The sequence below is a fragment of the Phocoena phocoena genome, chromosome 12 (genome assembly GCF_963924675.1).
Source record: "Phocoena phocoena chromosome 12, mPhoPho1.1, whole genome shotgun sequence".
NCBI classification, from domain to species: domain Eukaryota; kingdom Metazoa; phylum Chordata; class Mammalia; order Artiodactyla; family Phocoenidae; genus Phocoena; species Phocoena phocoena.
Window position 1 is genome coordinate 41473623 of NC_089230.1, and position 13193 is coordinate 41486815.

The window sequence follows — 13193 nt, forward strand, 5'->3', positions numbered from 1 at the left end:
TTCCTTTCTCTCTCATGTAAATGTCAATCCTGTTTATTCCACCTCCCAGCGCCACCTGCTTCCACCTGCCTTAGAAAACACCAGTCCAAGACACCATATAACAGCCTTCTATCTAGCCTCCCCAATTTCACTTTTTTCCACAGACTTGAAGTAATCTTTTATGATGTAAATCGGATCATGCCATTTTAAATGTCACATTTTTCAAAAGATCTTTTCTTACCATCAACCCAGTATCACCTCTAGTCATTTCCTGTCACATCAACCTTTTTTTGTCATAATATTTACCATGAACTTTTTCTTATTTTTTGTGTGTGTTTGTTTTACTATCTTATTCAGTTCTCTATATCACTCTGTACTTCCTGGGATGTAATAGTACTCTAATAAAAATTTTTTAAACAAAAGAATAAATCTTATTTCGTTTATGTACTCATCAATAAGGGCACTGTGACCCAGCACCACTGTTGTGCCTTTTCTAATTGCTGTTGCCAGGTCTATGGTGTAAGTCACCCCAGGGCACAGCTTAGTGACCATGCCTTTGGTTTAGATATTTCCATGGCCTGCCAACAGTATGTTGACAGAGTTAGTGACCATATGAGTTTAGATTCCAAATGTTCAAATATACTCTCAAATAAAATCTAAAATCTAGAATTCCTACAGAAGAACCTCTGATCTTTCATATTGTTCTAATTTATCAGTTAGTTCAGGAATCCTAAATAACATATATATTTTTGTCTGATGATACCTTAAAGAGTGAAAAAATCTACTTCATAAGTAAATGCCATACATTTTACGTTAACTTCTAATGCCAGAACATCAATTCAGAGAAATACAAAGAGGTTAAAAAAAAAAAAAAAAAAAAAACTACAGCTAAAAATCCCTCAGATTTTCATAAGTTTTGTGAAGTCTGGAGAAGTTGTGTCTCATTAGTATATAAAGCATATTATGAGTATGAGAAAGCATAAAGAAAAAAATAAAATTAAACTAATTTATTTAAAAGTATGAGCGTTTAAGAAGTTATGGTGTAATCAAATAGAAAGTTAATCATTTTTCTCAACTTATTTTTTCAACTCTGTGAACTATATCCTAAACTATATTTTGTATTAGTCTTAATTTATTGGTAAAAAATTGTTTACCAAATAAAAGCTAGCTTTAGTTTATGACACACCAAGGGATATTCACATTATGAGGAAAAAAAGAAAATTATGTTTTGTCTGAAAATTTGATTAGTGTCCAAAGTAAAAACCATTTTATAGGAACTTTTCTAGTTATATTAATAACATAAATTTAAAATACTATTTTGTATCCTTGGAAGGCACAAAAGTGAGGCAATTGAAAATGAAATCACATTTTCCCCACATTTGGGGGAGGGAGAGTGTGTGTTTTTCCAATGGTTTGTCACTCAGAATTCCAGTGAACTTCTTAAAAATGAACCTAGATCATACATAATTTTACCAAATATATCCTAGAGAAGAGGGTTGAAAAGATATGAAGGCATCTCTTCTTCCTTTCCCCTGAGTATAAAACCTGATTATTATCAAATCTTTACATTTTCAATGATTATCCATATTTATTTCTGGCCCCCAAATTATGTAGTCAATCAAGTTAGTGTTTCAGTTCTCATCTGCTCATTTCTCGTAAGAGAAATCCTTCTAAAATCTACCCCAATGCTGAGTGGAATGCTTTGAAGCATTATATTGCAGATTTCTGGGAGGCATTTAGAACAGTAATATTCCTTCTAGGTGCTTCAGTAACCATTATCTTTTAAACTGACCTCTGGTTTACTTGTACTAGCCTTTGGTCTCTTGCATAGGTAAGTCTGCCAGCCCACAAGCATCAGACACTGTTCTAAGGGACTATAAATAATTTAGACTCTATGTTGTAAATTTCTTTTTGTCTGATTTCTTTCTCAGAACTGTTTTCAACTTATTTTTTTCTTGAGCATATTGTAATTAATGTTCTGTATGTTACTCTCCCTTTTTATTCTTCTTTCTTTCACTTAGTTGATTTCTGAATGTTTCCCTTTATTCCTGTGATCTTTTTCATAGAGGCACTCTCTGGGTGAAGCTTTGCATAAATCTATCAACAATGTAAGTGAGCGGCACTTACAATTTGTACATAAGGGCATGTTGCACTTTTGGTTTTGCATAAACATCATCACCGCTTTAACTTATGATTTTAAAAAATACACTTTTTGGCATTCAGTAAGATATGTTTTGTATATGGGTAACAAAAGCTTCTAACTTTCAGGCATGCATTTGTGTATGTGCATACATCTACCACATTGTATTGATAAGCATGTATTTTATTTTAAAGCCAAGCAAGATTTTACCTCTCACACGTAAACTTCATTATTTTAATGTTTACTTTGAAAGATATAGTAATATTTTTGAAAAACTGTTAAGTTGTTGCCTCTCATAAAAATGGAAATAAATGTATTTCTTCTTTTGTTAAACTAGTTTATTTTTTGAAAAAGTAGCATCAATTGACTTCTTAGAGTGTTAGGTAGTTGTGCAGGTTCATAGATTTAGAACATATTCTACATTTTAATGTTAAAATTACTAAAAGATTTAAAGCAAATGGAGTAAATCCCTTTCCTAAGAATTGGCAAAGCTATTCTTCTACTTAACGTACACTAAAATGTGCAGAAATTAAGCTTCAAAGTTATATTCCATTTAAATACATTAAAATTTTTTATCTTTACACGTGAAGAGAGAAAATGAGATTTATTTTCACATCAAACCCATACCCAACTTGTTTTTTTAAAATAAGTTAACAGAGAGCTAAGTAAGCATCTTTGAATATTTTTCTTGATATCCTAGGGCAGAGGTCAGCCAGCCTCTTCTGCCAAGGGCCAGACGGTAAATATTTCTGGCTCTGTGGGTCAGGCAGTTTCTGTGGCAGCTACGGGATTCTGCTACTGTGTGAAAGCAGCCACAGGCAATATGTGAATGAATCCGTTAATCTACAGAAACAGACTGTATGTAATGTGCCAATTCCTGACCTAGAGGAACCAGGTCTTGAGTCTAGAGATAGCCTGTGAAATTTTGATAACTTCAAAACTATGTTTTCATACCTTTCTAATTTCTTTCTACTATGCAAGAAAAATTTTATCTACTCTTTAGATTCAACTTTACTGTCTATGTAAAAATTAGAAATATATGAATACGTTTAAAGCCAGCTTCTTTAATATATTTTAAAGTAAGCAATAAAGATATTTATCTCAATGTTGGTGAAATAAGGCTACATTTAGAAATGTTTTAAAACAGTCACATAGAACATAGTGAGAATTTGGGCATGATTGCTATATTAATCCAGACTTTTTGACATATGTGCTGATTGGGATAGAAATACGAACCCAAATAAGATATGAGTACTGTCAAAAATTAGTTGAATTGTACTTCAGAATACTTGCAACGACATAGTCACTTCTTCCTAAATAGTTATAAATGAAAAGGTGTTCATTAAAATAAAAACCACCTTACTGAAGTTGAATCTATTAGTAATTGAAATGAGAATGCGTTGACTCATCTCCTACAAAATAAGTAAAAGGGGTCTGTAACACACTGACATCCCCATTCATTAATTCTCTTTTGTAACATTGTAGTCATTGAGGATGAACTCATCACTCAGTCATCAACCAAACAAGATGTGACCTTGTCAGTGTCATTCAGCAGGGTGAGACCTACCCACCCGCTCCACACACCGTCCTCAGCCAGCCTTCCATGGAAGAAGTTTCCCACTATATGCTGTCTTGTTCTAAAAAAACAAGTGATTGTTGATTCCTCTGTTCTTTATAAAAGCTTTATAATTTTTTCCAACTGAGAGGATGATTAGAAACATATTCCAGAAATATCTTGAGGACATTAATTAGGCATTACTGTGGTTCTTAATCAACTCAGTCTATAGATCTTAGAAAATAGCAAAAAAATTATGAACAATTGAGAATTTTTCAGGATGGTCATAATTCCAGAAGCTTAAGTTTACTTTTCTTAGCTAGACTCTCCAAAAATAGCAAATTAGAGGTTAAAAAAGGAAACAGCATAGAAAGAATTAAAATATTCAGACACCTTCAAACATTTTACATGAGCATTTATGTAAGTTGTTGACATAGTAGTAAATTAGCCTTACCGTCCTCTACTAAGCCTATGGTAGCAGTTTTTAATGTTGCTTCATATATTTGAAAGTATTGCACTGAATATTAATATCACGTGGTTTAGACTTTCTAATAGTTTGTGTTGGCCTTTCTTGTCAAAATTAATAAGTGTTCTGGCTCAGCACAACTCCATACCTATAACTTACTGAAAAGCGAAATTATATTTATACATCCTATTTTTCAAATTGCTTTTCCTTACAAATTTTCTTGTTTTCACAAAAATGAATGAACCCTCTCACACAAAACCTCTACCCTAAAAAGCAAATCATTTTTGAAAAATCATGATTTATGGAACAGCCTTCTTCAAAAACACACAGAAGCACAAGATAAACAGTTCACCAATATCTTGATAAACTGATCAGAACTACAGGAAGAAAAAACCATAGGTAATACTACTTGAGGAAAATATCTTGTTTTCCTCCTTGATCTCATAAAATGAACGGAGAGCGGAGGACAAGTGAAAGGCCAGGGCTTCAAAGACTTCTCTAGATATTGCTTTAAGATTATCATTAAAGAAGAGTCTTTCATTTTATGAATTCTGGAGCAGTGGTTCTTGACTGTGACTGTGCATTAAATTCATCTATGAAACTAAAAGAGAGTTATGTACAGCCTTCTGATAGACTCATGTGTGTGTGCATTTAGACCATTTGTGGTTTTTTGGGGGGGGGTTGGTGCAATGTTTATAATAGCAAAACCAGATGAGATGATCTGAATTTCCATCAGTAAGAATTAAAGTAATTATAGTGTATTTATACTTTGGAATGATGTCTATTAGGATACATTTGGCTATAAGCAGCAGAATACCCAGGTGACAGTGGCTCAAGCTGTCAAGATAATTAAGTGCTCAGGTACTTTCTGTACTTCTGCTTTGCCATGCTCAATGTGTTAACTTTTGGACCTCAAGTTTGTCATGTCATAGTTGCAACATGGCTGCTACAGCTCCAGCTGTCATGTTCTTGAACAGCTGTGCTAATGCAAGAGACTCTCCTTAAGCATTTTTTACTTTTATCAGGAAATAAAGTCTTTCCCCTCCCCCCCCAAGTTCCCCACATACTTCCTTTGAGCTTATTAACTAAAACAGAGTGATATGACCTTAGAGTTAGATTACCGTGACTTTCTTATCCCAGTCATAATTCACTCCTTGGTGCTGGGAGAGGGGCATACCATCTTGAAGACAGGGATTTCCATTCAGTCCGTGAACAAACTCAAGAGTTCAGCTAACTGGGAAGAAAGGAAAAGGGGGAGATGGGCATTTGGGGAGGCAAGAAACAGTGCCTGCCATTCGCATTATATGTAGTCATTGAAAAGAATGGGGCATGCCTACATGTCATGGGTTATGTACCCTAGAAATGTCACCGTGCAAGGAAAAACAAACCTCTAAAACCAAACTTGTTGGCCTCCCTAATGGAGAAATCATTGACCATCATTGAGCAAATCCGTGAGTATACTCATCTTGAAGGGAGCTACATAGACTTCAGTGTTTGAGAAGCCACTCCATCACATAGCAACACCTGCGGGTCTGGACACCCTCCCTCATGGTTTCGCAAATGAAGTAGTGTTTCTTTCTCTGTGTAAGACATAGGGAATGTCTGTCCCAATCAGCAGCCCCATGGGTCTCTGTTCCAGCTACCTTGGACATTAAGCACTGGTCTCTTAAGGTGTGCCCTGGGGACCCCAAGTAACTTTTGTGTGTAAGACATAGCCAATATTTTGTCATGTCAAGGCAGCTGTACTCTCTACATGGTGGAAAGCATCCACCTGTTTACACACAATGTAGTAAAAAAAAAAAGCAAAACAGGAAATTATATCAAAAGAGAAATAAGTCGTAAGAGTCTGGGGAGATAACAAAGTGGTAAAACTGGTTACCCTTAGGGATTGGAATTTGGCAAGGAAAAGGGAAGGAAGGAGACTTTCACTTTCATTTTATAAACTATTTAAAAAAATTATTTTTCACAACGAACACTTATTACTTTGTTAGTTAGGATTAAAAATATATTAGGTAGCCTGGGCTCAATTCCAGACCTATTTAATCAGAATATCCAGGGATCAGGGCCTGGGCAAGTACATTTATTAACATCTACAGAGATAATTCTGATATACAGCCAGGTTTGAGAACCACAGATTACATTTACTATCTCAAGAAATGCTTTGTTTCGAGGATAAACAATTTGTATACTTTCTGTATTCTTTCATTTCTGTAACAAGAGTGATTTTTTTTAAAGGGGGGGAAAAAACCCAACAGTGCATCAAAAACGTAGGATGTACATAATTAATGACATATCTCATGTCGACATCCTATCATATCCAGTACCTCAGATTTGAGGTTTCAGTTTCTATTTTGAGGGATTTCTGCAGGCACCGTTGTAGAGGTACAGAATCTTTGTGAAACTGCCCTGTAGGAAGTAGGTAAAGCTTTCCCTTCTTCAGAAAAATGTATCCATATGTTTTTAGTTTTGTCTTTTTGAAATTTTTACACTTTATTTTCAAAAAGATAGTATTTTAAATGGTAGAGATCAGAAGGTAGCAATCACTATCAGCGAAGTTTGGCTTTTAAAATTGTTTGAAAGTATCTGGTACCTCCTTGATCAGTAGAATACATTATATAATTCATATCTAAACTGCTGTGGTTAGAATTTTTTAATTAGGATTAAAATTTTTACTGAAATAAATATTCTCTTTGGTTTATTTAAGATCAGCAAAATAAAAAGCCTTAAGATTTAAAATTATAACAAATGTGTAGAAACTAGTACCATATGCTTCATAATTTGAAAATATAATTTGAAGTAACTACTTCTCATTTATTCAACACATGCCTTTCTATAATACTGTAATAAAAGTATTGATCAAGGTTACCAAAAGTATTTAATGCAAAATCTGTCGTTCTCTTTTATTTTGAATTAAAGAGAACGACAGATTTTGCATTGATGAAATTTTATAGTATTTGTATTTCCGTAAAGTATACTAAACTCTGCTGTTTTAAGTTATAGCTATAAAACATTAGTTCATTTTATGTTGCTTTGCTCATTTCTGTCTTTAAAGTGCCCTGTAATTTTCATGCTGAATAAAGGCTGACAATATGGTGCAATCTACTAATTTATTAATTTGTAAAAAGAACAAAATAAGTAAGTTTTGGTGCTGCATTGCATGGTAAAGGCTTCCTGCTTATAATTCATGTTACTGTCTTGAGCATGAATCCAAAGATTTTTAGATAGCCTTAATATTATTTTGGTGTGCTTTCAAAATTAAGAATATAAAATATATAAACTAAGTATACTTGAACACTAAATTGCATGATAATGTCTTTTTGCATATACTTTGTTTTCTTGAGTATAGATAATAAAGATTAATCATATATCCTAAAATGAAAAATATTACTTTGGAGTTCTTTCAAGGTAAAGTATATTATGATATAACATATTTAAGTGTATTTTATTTAAGCTTGAGAGGTTGGAAAGTGTGCTTAGATTTTAAATGTATAACTGTTGTATTACTGTGGTACTTCATAATATGTTATAATTCTTGATAAATTTCATCCTTAAATGGTTCAAGTGTGCGTCAAATTATAGTCAAATTAACATGTGGGAGCTCTTTTTGACACAGTGAACTTTTGAAGTAGGTATTTCAGAAAATAAGCTACACTGCTGTGAACTGATGGGCTTCTTATTAACCTGAGTGCACACTTCATTGGAGGACAGAATCCAGGGCCACTGCTAGCCCACATAGTGCCTGTGTACACATCAGAAAATCATGCCCGTTTTCTTTGAGTGGAGACAGATGCGTACCAGGCCAGATGGCGGGGTGAGCAGTTCATTCACTGGGTAGATTAGTCCTCACGTGGCCAGATAATAGCTTTGACAATATGAGTCATTATTCTACATGTAACAGTAGTCTTTTCCTAATGTTCTCATATGTATTCTAACAAGTTGTCACCAGAGACAAGGTAGTCATGTGGGTCCCTGTGCTGGGTCTGGGATTAGGGTTGAGCTTGGGAAGAGAGTGGCTAGGTGCCTTCTCTATTTCAAGAACCACCTAGCTGGGAAGAAAATGGCTCTGTCACTTTACACATCAGGATTCACAAACATTTTTATTGTCTTTTACCCTTTTATGATTTGTTTTCTCTTTCTGGATTGTGTTTAATATTCATTTCAGCCTGATTTTCTTTGCATAAAATGGTAAGAAATCACATAGTATAATTTGTTTTGGTCCTCCTTCTCCACAAATAAGGCTTAGCTGTTGCTTTCTCCTGCAGTTTTCACACTTGCAGGGTTTATTTGAGCTGTAAATCATGAGTGCCACTGCCATTTAGAGGTGTAGGGAGTTGCATTGCCTGGGGTCAGAGTGTTGCAGTTCACCGTGACTCCAAACATATGAAATAACCTCTGAAATCTTAGGCTTATGTAGAAATTAATAAGTAGAATTCATATAACTTTCAATAGGTAAACTTACTTCTTTGGAAATACGTTAAAACAGACTGAACAGGGCTTCCCTGGTGGCGCAGTGGTTGAGAGTCCACCTGCCGATGCAGGGGACACGGGTTCGTGCCCCGGTCCGGGAAGATGCCACATGCCGCAGAGCGGCTGGTCCCATGAGCCATGGCCGCTGAGCCTGCGCATCCGGAGCCTGTGCTCCGCAACTGGAGAGGCCACAATAGTGAGAGGCCCACATACTGCAAAAAAAAAAAAAAAAAAACAGATTGAACATATGTCAGTTATATCATTTCTCACCGGTGCTTGACCCTTTATACAAAGGCACGTGCTAACCTTTACAACTAATCCTGATGTATAACTTTGCTCAAAACCCTTCCAGACAGCTGTTATCCACCCTAAGCGCACTACAGTCTGTGACTGTTTCCAGCCGCTGACCTCTGACCTCTCCTGTCTTCCAGTTCCTTCTTTCTTTTCTTTCTTATTTTGCATCTCTGGTGATTCTCCACCCTTTCTCTTTCTTTCTCAGGTACCTTCCTTGGTGAGACATGTGAGGCAGACTATATCTGCCTTCCATCAATCGAAAGAAAGTCTTTCCTCATTTACAAAAACTCACTTTAAAGTTCTCTCTTTCCATTAGCTTTCTTGGCCACAGAAACGGTTTTACTTGTGTATAAACACAGTATCTTAAGTTATTTAATGGAACACATTTGACACCTTTTTATCTGGTTCCCGTAAGTTCCCCTTAGTCTCAGACATCTAGAATATGATTGAGTTATCTAGTTTCAAGTTTATAGTTTCCTGTATGTGAGAAGAGAAATAAATCAAATAAAAATTTGGTTTCAACAAATGTGTAAATGAACACACACACACATATACAGATGCATGTATTTTGTGCTTTTAGTCTTTAAAATGGACTTAAATTTAAGTATTTTAAAACACATAGAAGCAATGTGGACATATTAAGGGTGATTTGTCTGTTTTCAAAAGCAAGGACAAATCAGTTTTCCATAGTGAATGAAAAGCACCTGTCATTATTAGAAGGCTGTAACTGGAGGATTGTGAGGGGTTTGTGATTTTTAAAAAGCTTGAAATCCTTTGAATTAAATCAAAATTCAAAAATAAAAACCTTTTTAAATATAAGAATTCTAAATTATAAACTAATAAATCTTTTAAAGAGTAGGTTTTTAATCCTCAAATAATCTTAGCTAGCTTTCATTGAGCACTTACTGCGTTGCAGGGGCCATTCTGAGTGAACTGTGTATAGTAACACTCTCCCCTCTGACACAGCCTGGTGAGGTATTGACAGTGACAAGTGGCAGAGCTACAGTTTTAACTCAGAGCCCACAGTCCTAACTACTCAACTTTGCTGCCTCAAAAATAAGCAGTTTAACTTCTCCTACTAGATAGTGTGATTCCGTAAAGTGACCATAACCTAGTAAATACGTTAGCTATCTTTGTTTTTATTTCACATCATGAATTTTTGTGGCAGTGCAGCATACGTATTTGTTGTATTTTTAAAATGTGGGCTGCAGTGTTCTTCAGAGAGTCTACAAGCGTAATACCGCTAAAACAGTCTATTTTTAGGATAATTACTGAAAACAGAATAAAAGTGGTAATACCTAAAGATTAGTTATCTGTGATATATTATAAAACATTTTAAGTGGATATTTTGTTAAGGCAATTATTTTGCTTTTGTTAGTATCTTTGAAATGCTTTTTTCCTTAGATAGGCAATATGTGAAACATGCCTTGTATTTATTCTTCTTTGTGTACCATTCTGTGGCATAGATTTCCTTGCTGAAACACAATCTGGAGATGCAGCTTTCCCAGTCTCAGACCTCTTTGCAGCAACTGCAAGTCCAGTTTACACAAGAACGACAACGACTTACACAAGAGCTTGAAGAATTAGAGGAACAGCATCAACAAAGACATAAATCTTTACAAGAAGCACATGTCCTTGCATTTCAAACTATGGAAGAAGAAAAGGAAAAGGAACAAAGAGTAAGTTTAAAGTGACATAAGTTCAAATGTAATCAACAGCCCAAAAATTGTTAGCCTTCTAATTTTAAAGAGTTCATTTTTTGCTCCAAAAAATTATATATTGCTTTATTTGTGTTTTCTAGGCTATGACTTCTTGTTGGGGGTCACAGTAATTAAACACAGACACTAATTATACACTATAGCAGACAAATTTTATTTCTGTTTCCCATGATATTGCCAAGTTCATGATGAAACTAATACACCGTCTGGCTTGTCATATGTTAGCAGTGATGAAATAAATTTAGTTGTAACCACTGTAATCACTTAATACTATCTTGAACTTACAATAGTGTTTCATCAAATTTTTAATTTTTCTCTCTCAGTCTGGATCTACAAAAGACACATGTACCCAAGGAATTTTTATTTTTTAATCTCACATTTTTGTCCCTCATACTTTTTCTTATGTACAGAAGTCACAATGAATCGAAATGGGAGACATTTTAAAATAGTATAGTTCCCTATATACAGCCCTAACAGCTATATGAAAAGTAGTGATACAAATAAATCACTAAAAAAAGACTTAAACAGATACATTATTTGTTTAATTATATGCCAGAATCGCCCCATATCCATTATTTAGTTCTGTGTTAAAATGTTAGTTTGACATAGCCTTAGTGTGATTAATTTTGGATTAGTTCACTTCTTAACACTGTATTTTTCAATTTCTTCTAGGGACCTTATGGATAAAGATAAAGATTTGATAGAAAAAGTGTTACTAACAGTAATTTTCACCATGTTTAGTTATTACAGATACACATTTTTAATCCTTTATTTGGGTATAGATACTATTTTAAGAAATGGTATGTTATTTAAAGATTGTTAAAACAAAAAAGTCATATTCTTTTAAAAACAACTCATTTGCCTGTACAATAAGTTGTAGTCTATTGATCTTGTCCAGAAAATCAAGGAAGTTCCTTTGGTTAAAAATTTGACCTGTTTGCATTAACTAAATAATCTATTCATTGGATTCCATTTGTGAACTGTGATAACTTGTAAGCTTTCACATCAGTGCTTTAATTTTACACATTCAGTCTTTTCAAAACTGTAATCATTTTTCAAAAGAAGTCGGAACTGGCAGTTTTGTTGTCTGTCATTAGGTTAGCCAAGCTTACCTGAGTCATGATGTCTATACGAGAAGTCCTTTATTTTTACCTGTATCCAAAGGAACTTACGCTGTACGTTTCAGAAAGGACATAAGTAGTCAAATAATTTTTAAAAGCAGCATTTTAGAGTAGTGGTTGAAGAAACACAGCCCTAGTTAGAATGTGGTATCTTTCTCAGAAACCTTTCATGTTATAGATTACAGTAAGGAAAACACTTCCTGGCTGAGTGCTATACAGTTCACTCTAAACTTGAAGTACCCTGAGCTCTGTTTTTTTTCTCTTGTGGCCATATAGCTTCTCTTCGTCTTGGCCACGTGTAGTGTGTTCTCTCTGGCTAGGCTTTTAAAATTAATCACATGAAGGGCTTTAGTTCACTTTTCCAGCTGCCTCCTCTCAGCTTTTGCTTCTGTTCACAAATGCAGGAGCAAAGAATGACTACAGAAAATAGCTACAAAAATTTTGTTAAGGTTGGAGTAGGAAAAGCCCTCATCTCTCTTTTCCTGATCAGAAGGAGATCTTTTCTGATCTGCCCTCCCCCACCTCTTTCCTAAGTCTAAGTCTGTGCACACGGAGGAATTATTCATTCATTTTAGGTGGTTTATGTCCCTTAGCAGCTTCAGAAAACAGCTTTATTTGAAAACTGCCTTAGGTAAAGGGTCTGTATCCCAATTCAAACACTGTATATTGACTCAACCTGATTTCATGATGATTATTCTACTGAAGTGAACCTACTGATTTATTTTCTAATGATGATCATTTATATCTAATTTTCATGAAAATGAATTAAAAAGACTTGTTTTCCTTGAATAATAACTGAGTTTTAGTAATTTTTCTATTTTGTTTCCATTTCCTTCCCTATATTCTAGCATAATAATTTGAATATGTTTCTCTTATTCAAGGCTCTTGAAAATCATTTACAACAGAAACATTCTGCAGAGCTTCAGTCATTAAAAGATGCACACAGAGAGTCAATGGAGGGCTTCCGGACAGAAATGGAACAGGAACTTCAGACGCTTCGGTTTGAATTAGAAGATGAAGGAAAGGCTATGCTTGGTATTTTGAAAAGATTATAATCCTGTCATATTTATTTTTACATCCTTCTAACTTAAAATTCAACAAGAAATCACAAAGTTTTATTCTTAATTTTTGAAACATCAAAATGAATATCTAAGTGGTGTTCACATTTTATTTGAAGTACCTGGGTGAAGGAGCAAGTATGGCAGAGGAGAATGGATAGAACACAAACAGTAAATTGAGGTCCCCTCAACGTTCTCCATACTCTGGCTGTGTAAGCAACACCCAGTGGTGCTTCCATTTGTCATTAAGGGACTAAACGGAGTCAGAACATTCAGGCTTCCCACAATCCAGTGACTGAAAGGAATAGACAAGGATGGAGCCACATGTCTTTAGACTAGATCATCATATTGGTTTTTTTTCCACTTAAGGATTTTGTTTTAATGAGAAAAGTCAT

At 34.6% G+C, this 13193-nt stretch overlaps 1 protein-coding gene across 3 annotated transcripts in view; it reads left to right on the forward strand.

Annotated features, from left to right (window-relative positions):
• FAM184A (family with sequence similarity 184 member A) overlaps positions 1–13193 on the forward strand; it is a 119630-nt gene that overhangs the window by 87803 nt on the left and 18634 nt on the right. For all 3 annotated transcript variants that reach the window (XM_065888811.1, XM_065888812.1, XM_065888813.1), the window contains 2 exons: positions 10368–10580; positions 12622–12775. In XM_065888811.1, coding sequence (XP_065744883.1) covers positions 10368–10580; positions 12622–12775 — 367 coding nt within the window. The remainder of the gene's footprint in view (positions 1–10367; positions 10581–12621; positions 12776–13193) is intronic.